The 19,683-nt window shown below is 39.3% G+C and overlaps 1 protein-coding gene across 5 annotated transcripts in view; it reads left to right on the top strand.

Annotated features, from left to right (window-relative positions):
- Positions 1–19,683, top strand: part of LOC139971868 (homeobox protein Meis1-like) — a 190,361-nt gene that overhangs the window by 154,102 nt on the left and 16,576 nt on the right. For all 5 annotated transcript variants that reach the window (XM_071978654.1, XM_071978655.1, XM_071978656.1 and 2 more), the window contains one exon: positions 16,629–16,687. In XM_071978654.1, coding sequence (XP_071834755.1) covers positions 16,629–16,687 — 59 coding nt within the window. The remainder of the gene's footprint in view (positions 1–16,628; positions 16,688–19,683) is intronic.

The raw sequence follows: 19,683 nt of genomic DNA, 5'->3' as shown, positions 1-19,683 counted from the left end.
AATATGTTATAAATATGAAGCAAAAGTGACCTGTTTAAAGAGGGAACTGTGATGTGACGGGAATTAAAACGTCGTTGATCTTGAAATGGATCCAACACAGTACACTGCTTTAAAGGTTAGGTGGCTTCAAGTCACACAAAACTCTTGTCATTATTTTCAAGGTCTTACGATAGCTCGGATCTACAAAATTGTTAATATTAAATAAGCTGTGTGTAAAGACCTTGAATTATTCATACTTTGTAATGTACTACTCATCACTTATACGTTGGATTAACCGGAATGAAGACGTTTCACTCGTAACCTTGTTTCGATCTCGAGGGGGCTAGAGAAGAATAACCAGGGTGAAAAATATTTACAGAAAGCCTGAAATGACTAAAGATCTTTTTGTGTAGGTCACTGACATTTTTTTCCCAAACCTTTTCTTCATTTCATATTTTTAATTTATTTTGTGGCATTTGAATCGGTTAAAGTTTCACGCCGTCGTATGTCGATAAATCGTTACCACCCGAGATCTATTTTCTCTGCTGTAAAATGGTTTTTACAGAGTACGTGGGAGTTGCTAAGCTCTAACAGCCCGGTTTTGTTGGAATAGTATACACACTGAACGAAACGGACAATACAGGACTGCGGTTCCGATAACACATGTCCACCTCACCATATCGTCCATCGCAAGATGAAATTCATTACCCACACTTATTATCTAATTATAATTTGATGTTGAAAAACTAATGTAAAGGAAATGGCAAACTTCCTCCAAATTAAGGTCAAAGATAAACGTTATAAAACCTGAATCAGTTTTGTCTCCATGTGAACTAGAAGATTCAGCTTGTTCGGGGGGCCGTTTCGACAGAGGTGAGTGAACGCATCGTAACAATTACGATGATCGTCGTTGGTCTCAACCCCATAGACCTGTTTCAAAAGACTTGCAAGAGTTTATAGGAAGCCTGATGTGAATTCCATCTCCCTTCAGGGGAGATTAAGGTCATTTGTTTTTGTTCAGTTTGGGGTAACCCCACAGGAGCCGGTCCTTAACCCAGCTTTTGACCAGTCCCGGCTTAAAGGTAGCCATCATGGTTCAAAACATACTAAAGTACCTACCCCACTCCCACACTCTCCCCCTCCTGTCAGCATAATACTTATGGCAAAAACATTGTACAGTTGTTTCGTCAAAGGTTTTCATTAGCATTAGTTGTAACAATCTCTGATGCCGACTGACTGCAATAATTATGTGATATGTCTCGGTCTTCTCGCTTCCAATTTCGGTCTCCTTCCTCTCTCATTTTCCCTTTCTAAGAATTTTGGGGGAATCCCGTCCTGCAACCCCCCCCCCATCCCCCCAAGGCTGCTGCACACTTAGCTCATTTCATTACCTCAAAAGGCACCCCGGGCTCCCAGATCAATCTTTTACTTGGATTGCAGGAGGCATGTGGGTGGGGTGTGTGGGAGTGTAATCTTACAGCTGTTTTTTAAAAAAAGGGGGGGAAAACAACAACAAAAAAACACATGGTTTTTGATCATCTAGGAGAGAGAAATAATTAGATTTAAATTTCTGTTTCCGCTAGGATTTAACATCATTCTCACCTCCTCCTACTCCTCCCCCACCCCTGTCACCCTCAAATTCCTTATTCAATCAAAAGCAATATTCATCTTTTTAAAACTATTTGAATATTGTTACCACCTATTTTCACATGTCTTGAGGGGTCAGAAAGGAGAGTGGGTAAAAGGATAGGGGTATGAGACGAAGATAGGTACAAATACTTTCAAGAAGAACAGATGAAAAACGATTCAAGGATTCGTTCTGAGTATTCTCATTAACTTGGGAAAAGGCACACTTGGGTTTCCGTAGCAACTGTTTGCTCTTTTACAGCATCTGAAAACATGATTTTGTAATTTATCTAACAAATTGTGCTCGTTTCTGCTTGTTGAGGAAATTTGGCTCCATCTCTGAAATTATTAATGGAAATTTAAAAAAAAATCACTTGTAGAGCAGAGTTAATGATCCTTTCCAGTAATTTAAAAAAGTTAGGCCAAACTGATTATTACGTACCCTGCCCAACGTGTACATTGCTTCCTTCAGGTTGTTTCAAATATGCCTGCAAGGTTTTCTCGAAAAAGTGCAAGAGCACCACACTTTTTAGTGGCACAGGTCTATCCATGAATCTCACCACTGGATACTGTAATGGACCGGTGAGAGCGGCAAAATTACGTCTGAGTTTGTAACGGCGGAGATGTTAAAGTCTCGAGAAAAAGTTGGCAGCATTGAATGTAACAGTGTCTTTACTCCTAGGAAGATGCTAAACTTTAATTTCTAAGTGAATAAAAAATTTCTTAATTACGGTGCTCGCCGTAAAATACGTCCCGCTGGTGTCGTTCGGTGGGGTGATGACTCATGCAGGTGTTACAAAACAGCCGCTTAACTCACGGAATGGGAGAATGCGATACGAAAAGGAATGAAACAATTAACCGGTCGGGGCATTAGTAAAAGTAACTTTTACAACCGCAAATAAAACTTCTCGCCACTAGAAACCCTATACGCCTGCTCCATTTTTTATTTCCATTCCACGAGCTCCGATAAGATCTGAGGTGAATAGCCTGCCTGCCGAGACACGACACTCGCTCCTCACCTCACTAAGGCGTATCTGATTGCCCGCCACCTTAGTGCGAAGCTCATCCTGTATTTGTATGCATCTTTAATGAAAAGCTCAATTTTTCCATCAACATTATTGCAAGTTGCACAAACACACAATATCCCCGCAGATCGTTCCCTAATTCCCTTTCAATATCGTCGATTCTTACATCCTAGAAAACCTGCAAGTACCGACTCACTCCACGGGCACTATGAATATTTCATCGCCCAGGATGAGGAGTGCACCAAGAGCCTCTCAACGTGTCTATGTAACCCGAACCCCATCTTAGATTGTCATTTTATCTTTGTGAATTGGTTTGTCTTCTTTTCTGCCTTCTTATTTTTTTTTTTTTTATCCTCTTGAAAACGTAGATGGAAAGTACAACAGTAGCAGCAAAGTTGATGCAGCAATATAAATATATATATATGGATATATATAGATATAGATATACTTGTATATATATATATATATATTATATGTATATATATGTGTAGATATATAACTTCCAAATCAAAAGGGAAAAAAAAACCTGACTATAATTGCCCGAGGTAGCCTAGTGCCAGTATCGTCGTCGGGTCGGCCTTGTTGTTATTGAGCCAACCGTATGTACAAGCCCTGCTAAATAGAAGAAGTCCAATCTTCAGCGAGTACTTAGTAGGATTAGTGGATTTTTTTGAAGCAGGGGCTGTATTCTTTGGGAAGCCAAGTAGAGAAGTCGTGGTACTGTTTACGTGTTCTTCAAGGAGAACACAGCTTAGGGGGAATGCAATGATTCTGTTAGATGTGTTTTTCTAGCAGTGACGATATAGCTGTCTTGATTTCATAGCCTCGGGAGCGTTAGAAAGCCATGGTAGTAATCTCTTCCGTTTTTTTTTCCCTTTTCCAAATAAGAGCATTTCTCTGGAATTATATACATCCACACGCAGTGGTGAAGTCGTCTGCCCAACAACCTCTGCTCGTCTTCTCATGGTGTTGAATCGCAAAGGCAACGATAGAGCCCAGTCTCCGCCCTTCGGGCTGTTGACACAAAAGATACTCAAGATTTCAGAAGGAAAAAAAAAGTAGCATTTGTGCAAATAGTTAATGATAGGAGTCTTATTACAATCGCGACTTTCTAAAATGGTAGAAGAAAAATTTCATAATAGTCTCTGGTGAGTTGCTTGAGGAGAAACTAAAAGTAGATAAGGGAAAAGAATAATAGAAAAAACAGGATCGTCATATAGTGCAACAGGCACGCAACTTGAAGATTGGTCTGTGACATAATTGTGATGAATGAGCTAAGAATGTGTTTAGTAACATAAGGACTGCTGCTCTTTAATGTGGTGATGGGTGATTATTACTCATTGGTTCCTCGTAGGTATCAAAAAAATCATATCGTCTCGGGCCGTTTTCACAGGTGCAAGAAAACCTAGGAATCGTCCATAATTTGAACGGAATCTAATTACTGACGTCAAATTTTCTGTGGAGAAAATTTCGGGAACTTCCCAACGCAGTGTCATATATTAAGCGATTCATAGGGTAAATTATCAGGACAAGAATTTGGTGTTGTGATAAATTGGTTTCTCTGAAGAGATTTGACTAGTACATGAGTCAAAGGGCCTAAAGTAGCTTAGAATAATAAGAAACAGTGTCATACCGAACTTTGGTTGCCGAATGAGCATTATTGCTTCGGTACATTGGTTGTAAAGGGAATAGCTTATATAATGTATATATATATTGCAAGAGACACATTAAAGGATGGGGTAGGGTATTGTACTTTACAGTGCCTGTCCATAGCAGCTGCTTTCAAATAATAACGTTTATGCCCATAAGAAATATTTTCATGTTGTAGGCTGATAGCGCCATTTCGGGGGGTATAGAATGGTTCACATTTGTAGGTAATGTACCCTGAGACCCAATACATGACACTTCATTATCAAGGGGGCTTGGGTAGAATTGTGAAAACAATAAGCATTATGGATGCATTATTATGCATGCATTATTTTCTTTTGTCCCTGAGGCAGGTTGTTGACATTTCGGCTCCTAAACTAATTACTTGCTTAGTCTATAGTTTGTTAAAGAACAACTGTATAGTATCAAGCCCACTGGTAGGCTTTCGAAGGAAACATTTTTCAGAGGAATAAAAACTATTGAGATTGAGTGCAAAAATCATGGTGTTTTAAGGCCCTCTGTTAGTATCACCAACACTTTTAGAGCCCAGATGGTACTTGTCTAACCAGATCACTCACTTGCCTTGTACAGTATATGTACAAACTAGTGCATTGCTATGCAGAAATGGTATAGTCCATGTCTTGTCCAATCAGCAGTTAGGTTTGTACAGCATGCATGGTTACTAGTCACATGGTGACAATAGTAAATGTTGCCTGGCAGCCCATGCAAATTGACTTGGGTCAAAGTTCATTTGTTTTTAAGGTATTTTGGGATCTCTTGTTGGGCTTTATTTATTACATGAAATAAGCATTTAAACTAAGAATGATGAAAACTTTCACAACTAGTCACACAAGCATACACTTTCATAATACTACAATATATGCTATGTACGTATTTTTGATCCTCCTAGAAGCAAGAACTCGCGAAGAAGCCATCATTGGCTTATCAAAGCCGCAAGCTGACCGAAGTCAGTCTCTTAGATTCATATTTAACGTCCATGATGATGAATTATCAATTGTCAACAACTCTGTAACTGGACGACATACATTCATCTTGGAGTGACTCGAACTCGGGACCTTATGATTGAAAGGCACCGGCTATAACCACTGAGCTAACACTCCTTGTGCTATAATGCTATAATATATGCTATAATATAATAATGTATAAAATATGTAAATAATAATGTTTAAAATATAATGCTATAAGATATGCTTTAATGAGCTCTGTCTATATGGTGGTAAAACTGAAAAGGGAGTATGCATAGCAACAAGCTGCCTTAGGACACTTCGTTTTGGGAGGTAACAGACAGTAGATAACATTTATGTAAATATTCATAACAAACATTTATCCAAAAAAACGAATCACGAAAATGAATGACACGTACATGCAAAGCCAAGTTTATTCATGAAAAACATGTCATGTCATGTGAGCCTTCTGTCTGGAAAATTGTATGAACTTGAACCTATAACAGCCAATATCCTAAAATAGTTATCAAGTGAACCTTACTGCAAAGTTTTGATAACTTCCAAGGGGCATCACAAAGAGGGATGTCGAATAGGCATGCTGCATCTTATGTATCAACATTCTTACTTCCAGAATGGCATAAACATGGTTGAAAAATGTGTGATTCTTCAGAAGAAGAGCAAATATACACAAGCACACAGACCTATTTACGTATAAAAGAAATGACTAAAAATTTAGTTTCAAAACATCATTTGACAAGCTTGAAGTTAGATCATATGCTGTGTATTAAATGGTGTTCTCTCTTAAGCACAGCGAACTGTCGAGTGCCTCCCATCTCACTCAAAGAATAATTTAAACTGGAAAAGTGTTTCAATGTTTTCCATAAATACTTGTAGTCCCAACACAAATTACCTATTGTACTTCCTCAAATTCTCTTGTCCCTTAAGTTTAAAAGCCTCTCTCAGATGGTCTGTTTACTCTGTAAATGACAAAAAGTTCTCTCATATGCCACTCGAAGACATTTACAAAGCAATTTTCGGTAGGTTTATTCAATAGAATTGTTACCCAGTTAAAGCACGGTCTGTGAAGTTTAAGGCACCTCCCTAAAGACCAATTCAAGTTTGCCTTCATCTACCAACAAGAAGAAGAATAAGAAGGCAAAAAAAAAAAAATTATGAGGGGGAAGTTTTTGAGCGAGATATAAAAACCGTAAACAAAAGCCTCGTGCAACAATACTCTGTAATCTTGTCTGCGGGGAGTGACATCGTAAAATTTTCCACATATGAAGTTAAGTTTCCCCGGCGGGGTGATCGTGAAGCTGCAGCGTGCACACGACTCGGTCACAGATCTACTACACTGCCCTGGACGTTCACAGGAATGGTGTAGTGAAGATGGAAGTTAGTCAGTTCTTCTTCTTCTCCTTCTTCATCATCTTGTGATGCCAAAAAAAAAAGTAGGCTGACTATCCAAATGCCAACCAGACACACTGACTGTCATGTAATTAGCTCGCAACTGTCACATGTGGTTTCCATTTTGACACAATCAAAGTAATAATTTTTTTCCCGTCCCTATTATCCGTTAAGCTTTCGCCCAGAACCCCAAATGCCAGATAAACCCTTCCGCTGGCAGATTTTATAGCTTTCATTCTGGTTTGTTCACATTGTAAAAAAATTTAAGTTTGGCAGTGAAATACTTTTTACAGGCACGACTGTTAGGGACAGAGGGAGAGAGAGAGAGATATATATATAAAAAAAAATAGAAATTCTTTCTTATCACTCTACGAAAGGCAGGGTCTTCCATTATTATATGGAAGTAAAGTTTGGTGGTCAGCCATAAACATCTCTCAGATCATGAAATTCTTGTTAAGTCGCCAAGAAGGTGCAACACGAGGAAGTTTAAAAAACCGTAGGACTCTGGTGTCGATATATTGCGAGTGACAGTTACTGGCGTCCCGTAATATAATTTTTTTTTCTATCTCTGTCTCTCTTTGGACTTAACCTGGTCGTGTGTGAGCTGTGACATTGGTTATGAGGAAGGATTTTTTTTTTTTTTTGCTTTTATGTTACCTCAGAGTGTCATGTACAGAGGCGATAGAGGGGGGTTTGGAAAAGGAAATCTCCCCCCCTCGATTGGATACGGCACGAAAATCTTTGAAGACAAAAATGAAGACAAAGAAGTTAGTTAAAGATAGCCATTAGTGACAAGCAAAAACATGGCCAAAAACAGGAAAGAAAATTGTCGTGGTTTTAATGGGATCGTTGAATGATCAGGGTGCCATCAAAATGTTGATGATTCTTTAACAAGCAGGGAGGGATCGGGCGGCAATTACGGGCAAAAAGGGGAAGCGGAGATAATCACCGCTCGGAAACGAAGAAAATCGGAGGGACGAAGAGACGTGCAGTTTCGGTAATTGGTAGAATTTATGAAAAATCCTGGCGAAATCACCGAAATTTGGAGATTGTCATTTTCCAGGTATTAGGAAAGTTTTTGAGAACAGTGTTATAGAGGGAAACCCAGAAATGGAAAAAGGACACAATGGACGGACTGTGCTGTACGTCTTTGATAAGATAAGCCACAGCTGCTAGCTTTTACCTTTTACAGAAAGAGTATGTACGTGTGGATGTATGTCTGTGTGTCATTGATATAATCTAATTTCTCAAATGACTGGATGGTATAAGGTGCCCTGATTCTATCTCTGTGTTCTGTTCAAAGATGAGGTATGTCGTAGGGGTGGGTAAGGCAGGGGTGGTGGGTAAGTGAAGCTGTCGAAAGGCGTAGAGGGCCTGGCTAGCTAGAACGCATGTGATCTTACACTGCAAAGCCGCTGTGCCATTGCCCGCATCAAATTAATGAACGCTACATAGTAGTTATAATATTCAGGAAAAATTGAAAACTTTTAATGAGGAAAGAAAATGTCAAAGTCATATAGTTATACTGAACAGATGATCATCAAATTTTTACTTTTTCTTTAAAAAAAAAAAATGTAAAAAAAAAATGTCAGTTAATGAAAATGGAGGCATGATTATTTTTCTGATCATATAATTTCATCTGTGATATAAGCTATTTACCAGTTATATGACAAATTTTTTCATGGAAATTTCATCTCAAATTGCCTCTCACTTCAGCAGATGGTCTCTGATAGATCCCCTTCGACTTTTCGTAATTTGCTCTCTCTCTCGACGACCGTCGAGAAGATGCATAAATTTGATGGTTTAAACATGAAGATATGTGCAGCATTTCATTAAAGTTTTAATAAGCCCGTTCACAGTAGAACGATTTTCATGTGAGATTAGCCTGGTTTTGAGGAACCCTGTCCGTCAGATTAAAAGAAGCATGAAGGGTGACGACTTTAAACCTAATATGACTGGCATTATTTCCTCGTTCCACATTATCTGCTATTTTCCGTCGACTCTGGCTACCGTCGGCTCCGAAATGTCGGCGTGCGTCCACGACGCCAGCGGTTCTCCCCCCCCCCCTCTGGACGGTTCCCATAAGTGAAGCATCCGGGTTTCTTCGTTGCCGCTACACCCGTGCAGTTTTGAGTTCATACCTTCCCCTTCGACTCAGCTCCCGCGCGAACCTTTCTTTCGACAGTCGCGATTGCCCTTCTGGCTATTTTTACAGAATTTATGGTGCAGAAATATGACAATCCTGCAGGAGTCGGAACCATTTTATTTTTAATATTTATAGACGAGTATATGACACTAAAGAACCACATCGTGGTATGCCAGTGTGTTTTTATCTGCGTTTAACATCCCCGTCTCCTCTCGGAGGGACGTTTCGTCAGAGTCCGCAGCGTTTCCACAGAATTGTAGTAACAAAGTGTTCATGATTGTTTACAGACTGTTCCTTCATTTCTGTAAACAATTTATGCCTAACCCTTTTTTATGGCCAGGGCGATGCGTAAACATGCTGGGGTCGCCCCGGATGTTTGACTATTAATAAACTCAAAATTTAAAAGCAAAACTATATAAAAACAAAAGGGCCAAAAGGGGAACCAAAGCATGAAGGCTTTTTCTTTTTTTCCCTCTCTTATTTCTTTCTTTATTCTGTTTGTATTTTCGTTTTTTTGCTTTTTGATATCTGCAAGTTAAAAGTTGAACAGAGAGAGAGAAGTGACACATATTTATCCTTGAAGGTGAAAATAGTGTTTCATTGTAAATGTTTCAAAAAAAAAGCCTTTATACTGTCAGTAGTTTTGGTCTGATAAATTCAAGTCAAATATCAGAAATGGTTGCAAGAGAGGGAAGAGTAAAGACGATCTCTTTAATAATGTAAAGTTATGTATTTTCGACTTGTTTTAAATTGCTGACATAATCCAACTATTTTGATATTTTGGAAGCAAGTTGAAGGGTAAATAAAAATCCACACGAAATATTAACGCTGCAATGTTTGGGGAGGTCTCCTATAGGGTTCATCAATGTAAGATATATGCTATGGTATTGAACTGCACTAGGGGTAGGGGTAGAGGAGGGGGACGGGGAAGGGTCTGACTGAAGGTACTGACTGAACCATTCAGAGTCTTGCAATCTCTTGGTGATCTTTTGATGTGAATTAGTGTAACTGGTTTACATGCTGTATCATTTATGTGACATTTTCCAAACAACTCGAAGACTGAAACAGCATGAACGAGGTGACGAGTGTAAGAAAAAGTAAGGAATTTGGTTGCCCGTGCATCTTAATACCAAATGAGCAAAATATTCCCACCAATATTGCCTTTATTCTAAAGTCCAAGCCTTACACATTGCTCTGTGTGATATATAGTGGATGCTTTATAGAAGTACTTCCATACTGTGAGTAGTAGTATCAGTGGTCGTGGATTCAAACCCCTGTTGCTACGGGTGTGAGAGAGGCTTGGTCTCCATTCCTGGCTGAAGGAAAACCCTCTCTTTTGAGGAAAAGTACCTATCCCATGACTCATTCATTAATGACAAGGAATTTTTTTCAATTTTTATGTGGGGCAAAATTTTGATGATCTTTTATATCTAGCTCAACTAATTACTTGCAGAGATTCCCAAAATATCCAGTGCTATATTTTATACAGATTATATGGCAAGTTTTAACACATTCCTTGGGTTTTCATTTGATCCTAAAAGCAATCTTTGCTTTGTGTTATCCCAGGTGTGACCTCTGACCTCTATGTTTCAAAGTGAACTGGTGCAACATTATCCTGCTTGACATCTTGTCCTGATTACGATTACGATTTCATTTTTTTTTTTTTTTATGGAGCTTAGGGTAGGGCTGGCCAAAAAGAGATATTTTGATACTTCTTTGCAGCATTCCTCTATAACTTTTTTATTTCTCAGCTATATCACAAAACTTATCACATAGATGAAAATATTTGGCACTTTAACAACAAGATCCTGAAGGGTTGACAAAGCTTGACTTCATTTAGACCTTACACCACACCACCATTTTCTCTCTTCCACTGCCAGCAAAAACAAAAGGACTGAGAAATAATAATCAGATGAGGAATCAGCCGCTAGGTCAAACCAGTACAGGGTTTCAGATTGCAGAAGAAATTAAAATAGGAAAAAAAAATGTTATGGTTTGGAAAATGGGGAGATAAAAAATATTAAGTGAAATTTTTCGGTGTGGAGTAGTAGTATACTTGTCCTCTTAATATGTGAGATATTACTAGCTCAGGGGGCATGGTTATAGTTCATGCCAGAGGCTAGCAATTAGGGGAGAGTTGTTGGACTGGCCCCAGCATGTCTGCGCTGCATTCCACAGAGCTCAAGGGACATTCAGGCTTGTACACAAAGCCTTAACAAGATCAAGGTCATACTTGGGTCATATATTTGCCTCCAATATGGTTTAATATATCCTTGCCTGATATATGAGGTTATATTGTATGACTGGGTGCTTGGTATGTGTATAGTAAGTAAGTAGTAAGGGCATGTGGGGTAGTGTATGAAAGTACAAATGGTGTGTGGAGTAGGAGGGAATAATTCTTGTAGTATATAACAACTACATGGGAGGAAGGGGGAGGGCAGGGGGGAGGGTTGATGGTAAGGCATGATTTCGGAATTAGTGTAGTTTCACCAAACTTCTTGTTTTGCACTATACAGACACAATTCTTGAATCATACTTTCAGATGTCGAGCAACTTTTTGCATTATTTTTTTGGTCAATATTCCGGCAATTTTATCAAGCCGAGCCATTATTAATCAAGCATATATTATAATTAAACCAAATAAGAGTACCCTCTTTAGTCTTTCTCCAATGAATGTTAATTAGTCGTACTTGAGGATTCCATTTAAATTTCACACAGATGCCCTTTAACTTATTTGTTATGTAAATCATGCAAAAAGCAACTTCTTTAGATTTAAAAACAAATTGTGACCCTTTCCTCATCAATTAGCAATAAAAATTTGAATACAGCATTGAGCTAATGAAATGCATTGCTATGTAATACTAGGTACCAAAATCACCTCAAAAAGCTGTGTTACGATAACTGTTTAGTGGATTACTATTTTATATAAACTGAGATATTAACAAGAATAGTCAACTTTCATACACAAATGACTGTTTGTTTGTTTGTTTCATGATTAACATTCTTATACATTTTATTTTACCATAAATGTAAACAGCCTTTTTTTTTCTCCCCCCCCCTTTTTTTTTAAAGATATGGAAAGCTGTTTTTTGAGATACTGTGAAATATTTGTAGATCGATCCCTTTGACATAGTCAATGTAGAAAACAGAAAAACAGCCAGAAGGGATATTGCTTATCCTAATAGTCTCACCATTGACTGTACAGAGGTAATCCCTAATATACAGCTAAATGATACCCGGAGCTTTGAAAATAGTATTACTAAGTCCTCCCTCCTCCTTCTCCTGCTTGTAAAGCAGATCACACTGTGGATGCAGCTTCTTGCCTGTATCCACGACGACGACGGCGTGGAGAAACCGCATGGATTACCAGTCACCTATGACAGCTGACATTGGTGTCCCTTTCTCTACCCAAATACAGCATTTTAATGAACACCAGATTTTTTTTCTTTTCTTTCTTCTTTTTGGCTCATTCAGTTGTGTGTATTCAGATTTTTCTGAGAAATTGACATATATGGATACTTGGGTATATGCATCTAATTTTATCCTTCTGGCAATCTTAGTTGCCATTTGGGCTTTGTTGAGTATTCAAACAGCTTAGTAATGGATTTGTTGGAGAGTGACATTGTCAGACTTGATGACGTGGAATGGCTACGATTGTGTAGGGCTTTTAAAAAAAAAAAAAATTTTTTTTAAACTATGCAGGTTTTAATAGATCTGTACATAAATGCAGGTGTAAATGGCAGACCTACAAGTTTAGCCTTGTGGTGTATGTTTATTATATAATATTACATTATGGATTTAAAATGACTGGCATGAGATTAGTGTTGGCAAATACATATTGTGCATAATTGTAAGAAAGTTGGAGGGGAGAGGGAAAGGTGGGTTGTGGGAGGTGAGGGGAGGGGGGAGTTGGTGGGGGTAGGGGAGGGAGTGGAGACAAAGTTATGGGAACAATTATAAAATTGTCAATAAATTTCCTTTTTCTGTCAAAATGGATGATACTCTGTCAGATGGTTTAAATTAATGAATGAGCAAAATAAAATATTTGTAAAAAAAATGGTACAATTAACTGTCAAACGTTCATGAAACAACCTGTTTGCATTATTTTTTTTTTCCTTCTTCAATAATATATTGTAGCTATGAAAATTCATAGTCAAGTTTTCATTTCAAATAATGGATGAAATTTATAGTTTGATCCTGTGCAAGCTTATTTTGAGTAGCAACGTTTGGTGGGTTTTGACAAAAACACTGCTGGGTAATTGCATCGGTATAGTTACCATGCGTGGAGCTGAGGAAATATTTTAAGGATGGAAATTTGTTTCTTTTAAGAAGTACTAAATCTGCTGTTGCATTACTCCTTTCGTTTTAGTCAAACAAACAAACCAAAACAACAACAACAAACTAAGAAAGACCAAACTGCATGGAAAAGTAAATAGTTGAATAAAATGATTGCCATCTCTGGTTGATTACTAAAATGAATTATTCAAGCACGAGTCATAAAAGCGAAATTCTTAAAACTTTTCTTCTATGGATAGCCCAATTAATATTTTAAATTAACGAACAAAAGTTGAATATCCTGAAATGTATCAGGCCTACCAGACTAGCATAAAATACCCTTATTTAAGTTTGGGGTACTAAAACATTTATAGTGTTTGTAGAAGGTTTTTTGATATCGTTCTGTTTGAAGTACCAAGGGCAGCCCAAGATATCCTTTCAGGTTTTGGTCTTTCTTTCCTCCCTTTTGTTTTACTTTGATGTACAGATTTGTTTAATTATGAATTTCCAGTGATAATAATCTGTAATATTTTTCTCTTACTCACTATCTCTTTTCTTTTTTGGGGGGGGGGGAAAACCTCATTCTATCACAGATAATTTTAATCTTTGGCCCGAAGGTATAATTGATCAACTAAAAACCTTTCCAAACGTGATGTCTTGCTCGAGGTCACGCAGCAAAACATCAAATTCCATTTTTTTTCTTTTCTTTTTTTTTTCTTTCTGAAAATCAATAGCCTCCTCATTTTGCAAGTGGTTTCTTAGAATCCCAGCTTCCTTATAACAGGAACATGATGCACATGTCTTAAATCTGTACTGTGGTATGATAACCCGATATGATGGATTCAATTAAGGCTGATTACTATGGCACATGCACAGCGACTGCTTACCCAGACCGTTCGTTGTTTTTTTTTTTTTTTTCTTCACTCCTACAAATTTTTTTTGAAAAGGAAAACCTTGAACCTCGGAGGCTTGATTAAAAAGAAAGCCGTCTAGAAATAAACATTAACCCAGCAAATCTCAGCGCGAGACGATTCAAGAGGGACCTGCCAGTATCAAATTAATTTTCGGTCGTGGTAATGAGACCAGCGTAAGAATGTTCTGCCTGGCTGAAGCATCGCTGAGATAACAGGAACATTATAGGCATAGGGGTGCCCAGTCGCAGATTCTGCTGTTTTCAGTCTGGGCCGGTCGGCGCCATTCCGTAACTCTCCCAGCCCCATTAATCACCAGTAGTAGAAAGGGGGAGATTCCCCTTGATCGGTTAAAACAGTTTCGAGGCAAATTTTTGGTGAGCTTGAAGATGGCTCTGATGATGTTAGACTATGGAGGCTAATACCAGCATGCCTTGCCAATCCTCATCAGCATTAAACGACGTCCCAGTATGCGGGCTGTTGGTCTCCGGCCTAGTCTGGTTATAGTCCAAGGCCGGTAAATAAGATAGATTGCATATATTGTTTCATTGGTAATGATTGCGAGTTATGCCTCGACTAGCAGATCGTAATGGATGGAATGCGGAGGGGAGCGTAGTAGGCTCTAATCCCCCGCCGTGCGATGGTATGTTCCAAGTGTCAATTAGATTGGGTTCATAGTTGTGTAGTTTCATTATTGTTTTACTGGTTTTGGATGGAAATCACTGTCATGTGATGAAGGGATGAAGTGGAAGAACTTAGGGTGAAATGTAATGTACCCCTCTCCTCTCTCTGTCATGCCAGGAATGGTCAAAGATTTCACCAAGGAAAAAAATTGAAGTGCTCAAAAATGTTTGTGATTATCATGTAGTATTTCTTGCCTTTGTTTATTTTGCCGCCTAGAACCTTAAGGATGCTTGCTTGTTGGGCAGACTGACTTTTCCTTTTCATCTTTTTCCTTCTTTTGCAATTAGTGGATGAATTAATTAATTTTGGTCTAATTGTTTGAGATCACAGCAACTTTGGTTTGGGTTTGGTTTGGTTTTAAAATGAGTTGAGGCTATAGATAGATTGATAGACAGACAGACAGACAGACAGATAGATAGACAGATAGATAGATATGTACCACAAGGGCCAGAAGAAGGTTGAGATAAAAGGGGTTTAGTCCTCCTACAAACCGAAGTGTTAAATTTTCTCCTCCCCTTTTCTCTCCATTTCTTTAATAGTTAAATATGTCTGCAAGCCATTTCAAATTATTGACCGTTTACATTGTATAAGACACATACTTGCCAATACCATTGTCCTGGGTTTCAATATGATGGTGCAATTAGGGCACCACAAGGGTCTTCTTTAGCTTATACCTCTCAACACCACGTCTTGTAAGGTTAATTTCAAGATCACCCAACATTTTGGAGGGGGGGGGGAGGGACAGCCCAAGCGTCAGATGAATTGCGCCCGACATAGCATCTTCCATCCTCCCCGGGATCAGTTCTCTACCGATTGCTTTTAATTCCTGTTAAGTTTTTAAGTTTTCAGCAAATTGATACAATAATTAAAAATGCAAGGAATCATGAATCTATTGAAAAGCTCATATTCATTTCTTCTTGCTGAAATTGATTTGAAAAAAATTGATTTCTTTTATTTTTGCGCCCTCTAATAATAACACATTGACCCACCCACACATGCATAATAAGAACAGCTATAGCTTGATTAACAGCTGTCAAAAGATTCTATTTATTTCATATTTATTTGGTTTTAAATTAAATAGAAGTTTTAAACATTATTATTCCAAAATGTAATTACTTTTGTATTATTTTGATGCTTGTCTTGGATGAGTTGTTTTGACATGGTCAGTACACTAGCTGGAAATGTTGTCACTTTTCATTGGTAGCCTTGTTTATTCCACTAAAAAATGATCAAAGGTTTGTATTGGATGAAAGCTGGATAGATTGACCAATGGAAAGAAACCTCTCTTACTGTTTAAATTCAGCCATTTCATGGACTAGTAAAGTGGTGGCGCTATTTAAGTATGATTGCAGGATATGTTGTCGAGCAATTCCATCTTACTAAATTGAGAAGTGAATTGTTCAAAGAGTTCATATATATTTTCGAGAATGACCACATTGGTGGAATTTGGCTTAGAAATTTTAAGTAGAAAATGCACAATAATTTCTCATAGAAAGAGATGGAAAATTTTGACTGCTCTTAGTTGTGGGAATAATAACAAAAAATGACTGATGTTAGTATGTAATTGTTAATAGTTAAATTCAGTGGATGGGCAGAAAAAAGGAACTTGCTTGTAATCTTTAAAAGCAAAAGAGCTTTTTACCACCTGTCTCCCCACAACTTCACCACTATTATCTACAGACCTTGTGACTATCGCTCTGAGTTTGTGTGTGACTGCGAGAAACTGCTATGAATTTCCATTATAACTTGGGAAGATAACACACACCGCATTGTACATTGTAAAACAACTAATGAAACATTCTGGTAAAAGAAAAAATTAATACATAAATAAAAATCTGAATATTTTGTCTCCAGCATCAGTGAGAGTCTTCATCAATTTGCTTTTGTTTTTTCAATTTTCGTGCTATAATTGTAGAAATATTATCATTAATTAAATCCTCTCTCTCTCTTTCTTGGTCTACAGGTTTATTAATGCCAGAAGAAGGATAGTTCAGCCTATGATTGATCAGTCTAATAGAGCAGGTAAAAATATCAACTATTTCATATTTTTCTCACCGTGTAGGTTGAAAAGAGGTATCATTCAGGGTGAAATGTTGGAGTTTGGGGGGGGGGGGGGGGTTAACCTCTATGAGACCATTTCATCCCCTACTCATTTTAAATGTTCATTGATGTTATCTCCTTTGAATAAAGGTTTCATTTTTCCCGAAGGCCGCGAAAGAACATTAGCTAGGCCTAACCAAGTAACCCTGTTTAAATAACGTCTAAATAGAGTAAAAATAGGGAAAATAAACTTTAGTCACTGCTATTCAAATTCTCAGTTCCTACTCCCTTCCCCATCCTTCTCCATCCTTCCCCATCCTTCCCCATCCTTCCCCATCCTTCTCCATCCTTCCCCATCCTTCCCCATCCTTCCCCATCCTTCCCCATCCTTCTCCATCCTTCCCCATCCTTCCCCATCCTTCCCCATCCTTCCCCATCCTTCCCCATCCTTCTCCATCCTTCCCCATCCTTCCCCATCCTTCCCCATCCTTCCCCATCCTTCTCCATCCTTCCCCATCCTTCCCCATCCTTCCCCATCCTTCCCCATCCTTCCCCATCCTTCTCCATCCTTCCCCATCCTTCCCCATCCTTCCCCATCCTTCCCCATCCTTCCCCATCCTTCTCCATCCTTCCCCATCCTTCCCCATCCTTCCCCATCCTTCTCCATCCTTCTCCATCCTTCCCCATCCTTCCCCATCCTTCCCCATCCTTCCCCATCCTTCCCCATCCTTCCCCATCCTTCCCCATCCTTCTCCATCCTTCCCCATCCTTCCCCATCCTTCCCCATCCTTCTCCATCCTTCCCCATCCTTCCCCATCCTTCCCCATCCTTCCCCATCCTTCTCCATCCTTCCCCATCCTTCCCCATCCTTCCCCATCCTTCCCCATCCTTCCCCATCCTTCTCCATCCTTCCCCATCCTTCCCCATCCTTCCCCATCCTTCTCCATCCTTCTCCATCCTTCCCCATCCTTCCCCATCCTTCCCCATCCTTCCCCATCCTTCCCCATCCTTCCCCATCCTTCCCCATCCTTCTCCATCCTTCCCCATCCTTCTCCATCCTTCCCCATCCTTCTCCATCCTTCCCCATCCTTCTCCATCCTTCCCCATCCTTCTCCATCCTTCTCCATCCTTCCCCATCCTTCCCCATCCTTCCCCATCCTTCCCCATCCTTCCCCATCCTTCCCCATCCTTCCCCATCCTTCCCCATCCTTCCCCATCCTTCCCCATCCTTCCCCATCCTTCCCCATCCTTCCCCATCCTTCCCCATCCTTCCCCATCCTTCCCCATCCTTCCCCATCCTTCCCCATCCTTCTCCATCCTTCCCCATCCTTCCCCATCCTTCCCCATCCTTCTCCATCCTTCCCCATCCTTCCCCATCCTTCCCCATCCTTCCCCATCCTTCCCCATCCTTCCCCATCCTTCCCCATCCTTCCCCATCCTTCCCCATCCTTCCCCATCCTTCTCCATCCTTCCCCATCCTTCCCCATCCTTCCCCATCCTTCTCCATCCTTCCCCATCCTTCCCCATCCTTCCCCATCCTTCTCCATCCTTCCCCATCCTTCCCCATCCTTCCCCATCCTTCCCCATCCTTCCCCATCCTTCCCCATCCTTCCCCATCCTTCTCCATCCTTCCCCATCCTTCCCCATCCTTCCCCATCCTTCCCCATCCTTCTCCATCCTTCCCCATCCTTCCCCATCCTTCCCCATCCTTCCCCATCCTTCCCCATCCTTCCCCATCCTTCCCCATCCTTCCCCATCCTTCCCCATCCTTCCCCATCCTTCCCCCTCCTCAGGGAAAAAGAATTATCTAAAACACCGAGCAAACAAGCTTTAATTTGTTCAATATATTTGAATAAAAATAAACAGACTTTTTGAAATGTGCACCACTTTTTGTCTCTTCAAATAACCCTGGATGAAAGCCCTCCTCCTCCCCTTCCCCTTAGTCTCTTTGATTTTTGAATGGAGTATAAATCTGAAATGTAGTAATATCCTGTGTTAATATTTTTGTTTCAACAGTCAGAAGAAAGGGTACAACAGGAAATTTGTTATAAATACTAGAAATGATGATAAAAGCAACAACATACTAATGCGGAAAAAAAAGCACCATAGTTTGAAAATGTTCCTCAAACAACAGTCCGTTAATAAAGTTGGCAATGTCTAATATTTAATTAGCAAACATGCGAGAAAAATCGGTAAACACAACAAATATCACCAATGCTTTGTCACTTGGAGCTCTGTGATAATTTAAAGTTGTTTCCAATCAATTAAATTCTTCACTAATTAGAGTGAACATCTACCTGCCTGGGTTGTTGGTTCTTCTGAGAGACATACAGAAAACCAGAATCTCAGTGTATATTTTCATGATGGTTTCTTAAAATAACTGTTTCCATTGGTCAAGTGCTTGCAGAAAGTTTACAAAATATACCAAGTACTTTTCCAAATATGATTGCTATTTGTCATTCTAGTACATCCCTTCCCTGCCCCCTCTACTCCTCTCTCCCCATTCTCCTCCCTCCCCCTCCTTCCTCCTCTCAGTTAAAGATGATAGCTTGGAAAAAACAGAAATGTTGCACCATGGATTGCTTTCCCTATTAAATAAAGGTCCAATATCAGAGAGTAATATTCATGCCAACACTATAAATAATCCAAAAATATTGATTTCAGTTGATATTTTTACAGTTTCTGCTTAAAATTTACAGTTGTGTATAGGTTAATGGCAAGACCAAAAAAATAACATTCAGCTATTTTAAAAAAATGCTACAGTAATGCAAATTGAATTCAATCTGCCATTTGATGATTAGAGTGGTCAAAAAGAAATGCAAAAATGCTAAGACAACCTAGTTTGAATATGTGGAACAAGATAAGGACAAAAGCATTTATGAGAACAAATGTTTCTTTTGAGATTGTCACAGGCATTGAGTGTGGGTGTCTATTGGTTGATTGGTCACTAGGGATCATGTGACCTTTGTACTGCTCTG

This window comes from Apostichopus japonicus, chromosome 8, assembly GCF_037975245.1.
Source record: "Apostichopus japonicus isolate 1M-3 chromosome 8, ASM3797524v1, whole genome shotgun sequence".
Classification (NCBI taxonomy): domain Eukaryota; kingdom Metazoa; phylum Echinodermata; class Holothuroidea; order Aspidochirotida; family Stichopodidae; genus Apostichopus; species Apostichopus japonicus.
The sequence above is the reverse complement of the archived record's forward strand: the minus strand, read 5'-3'. Positions and strand labels throughout refer to the sequence as shown.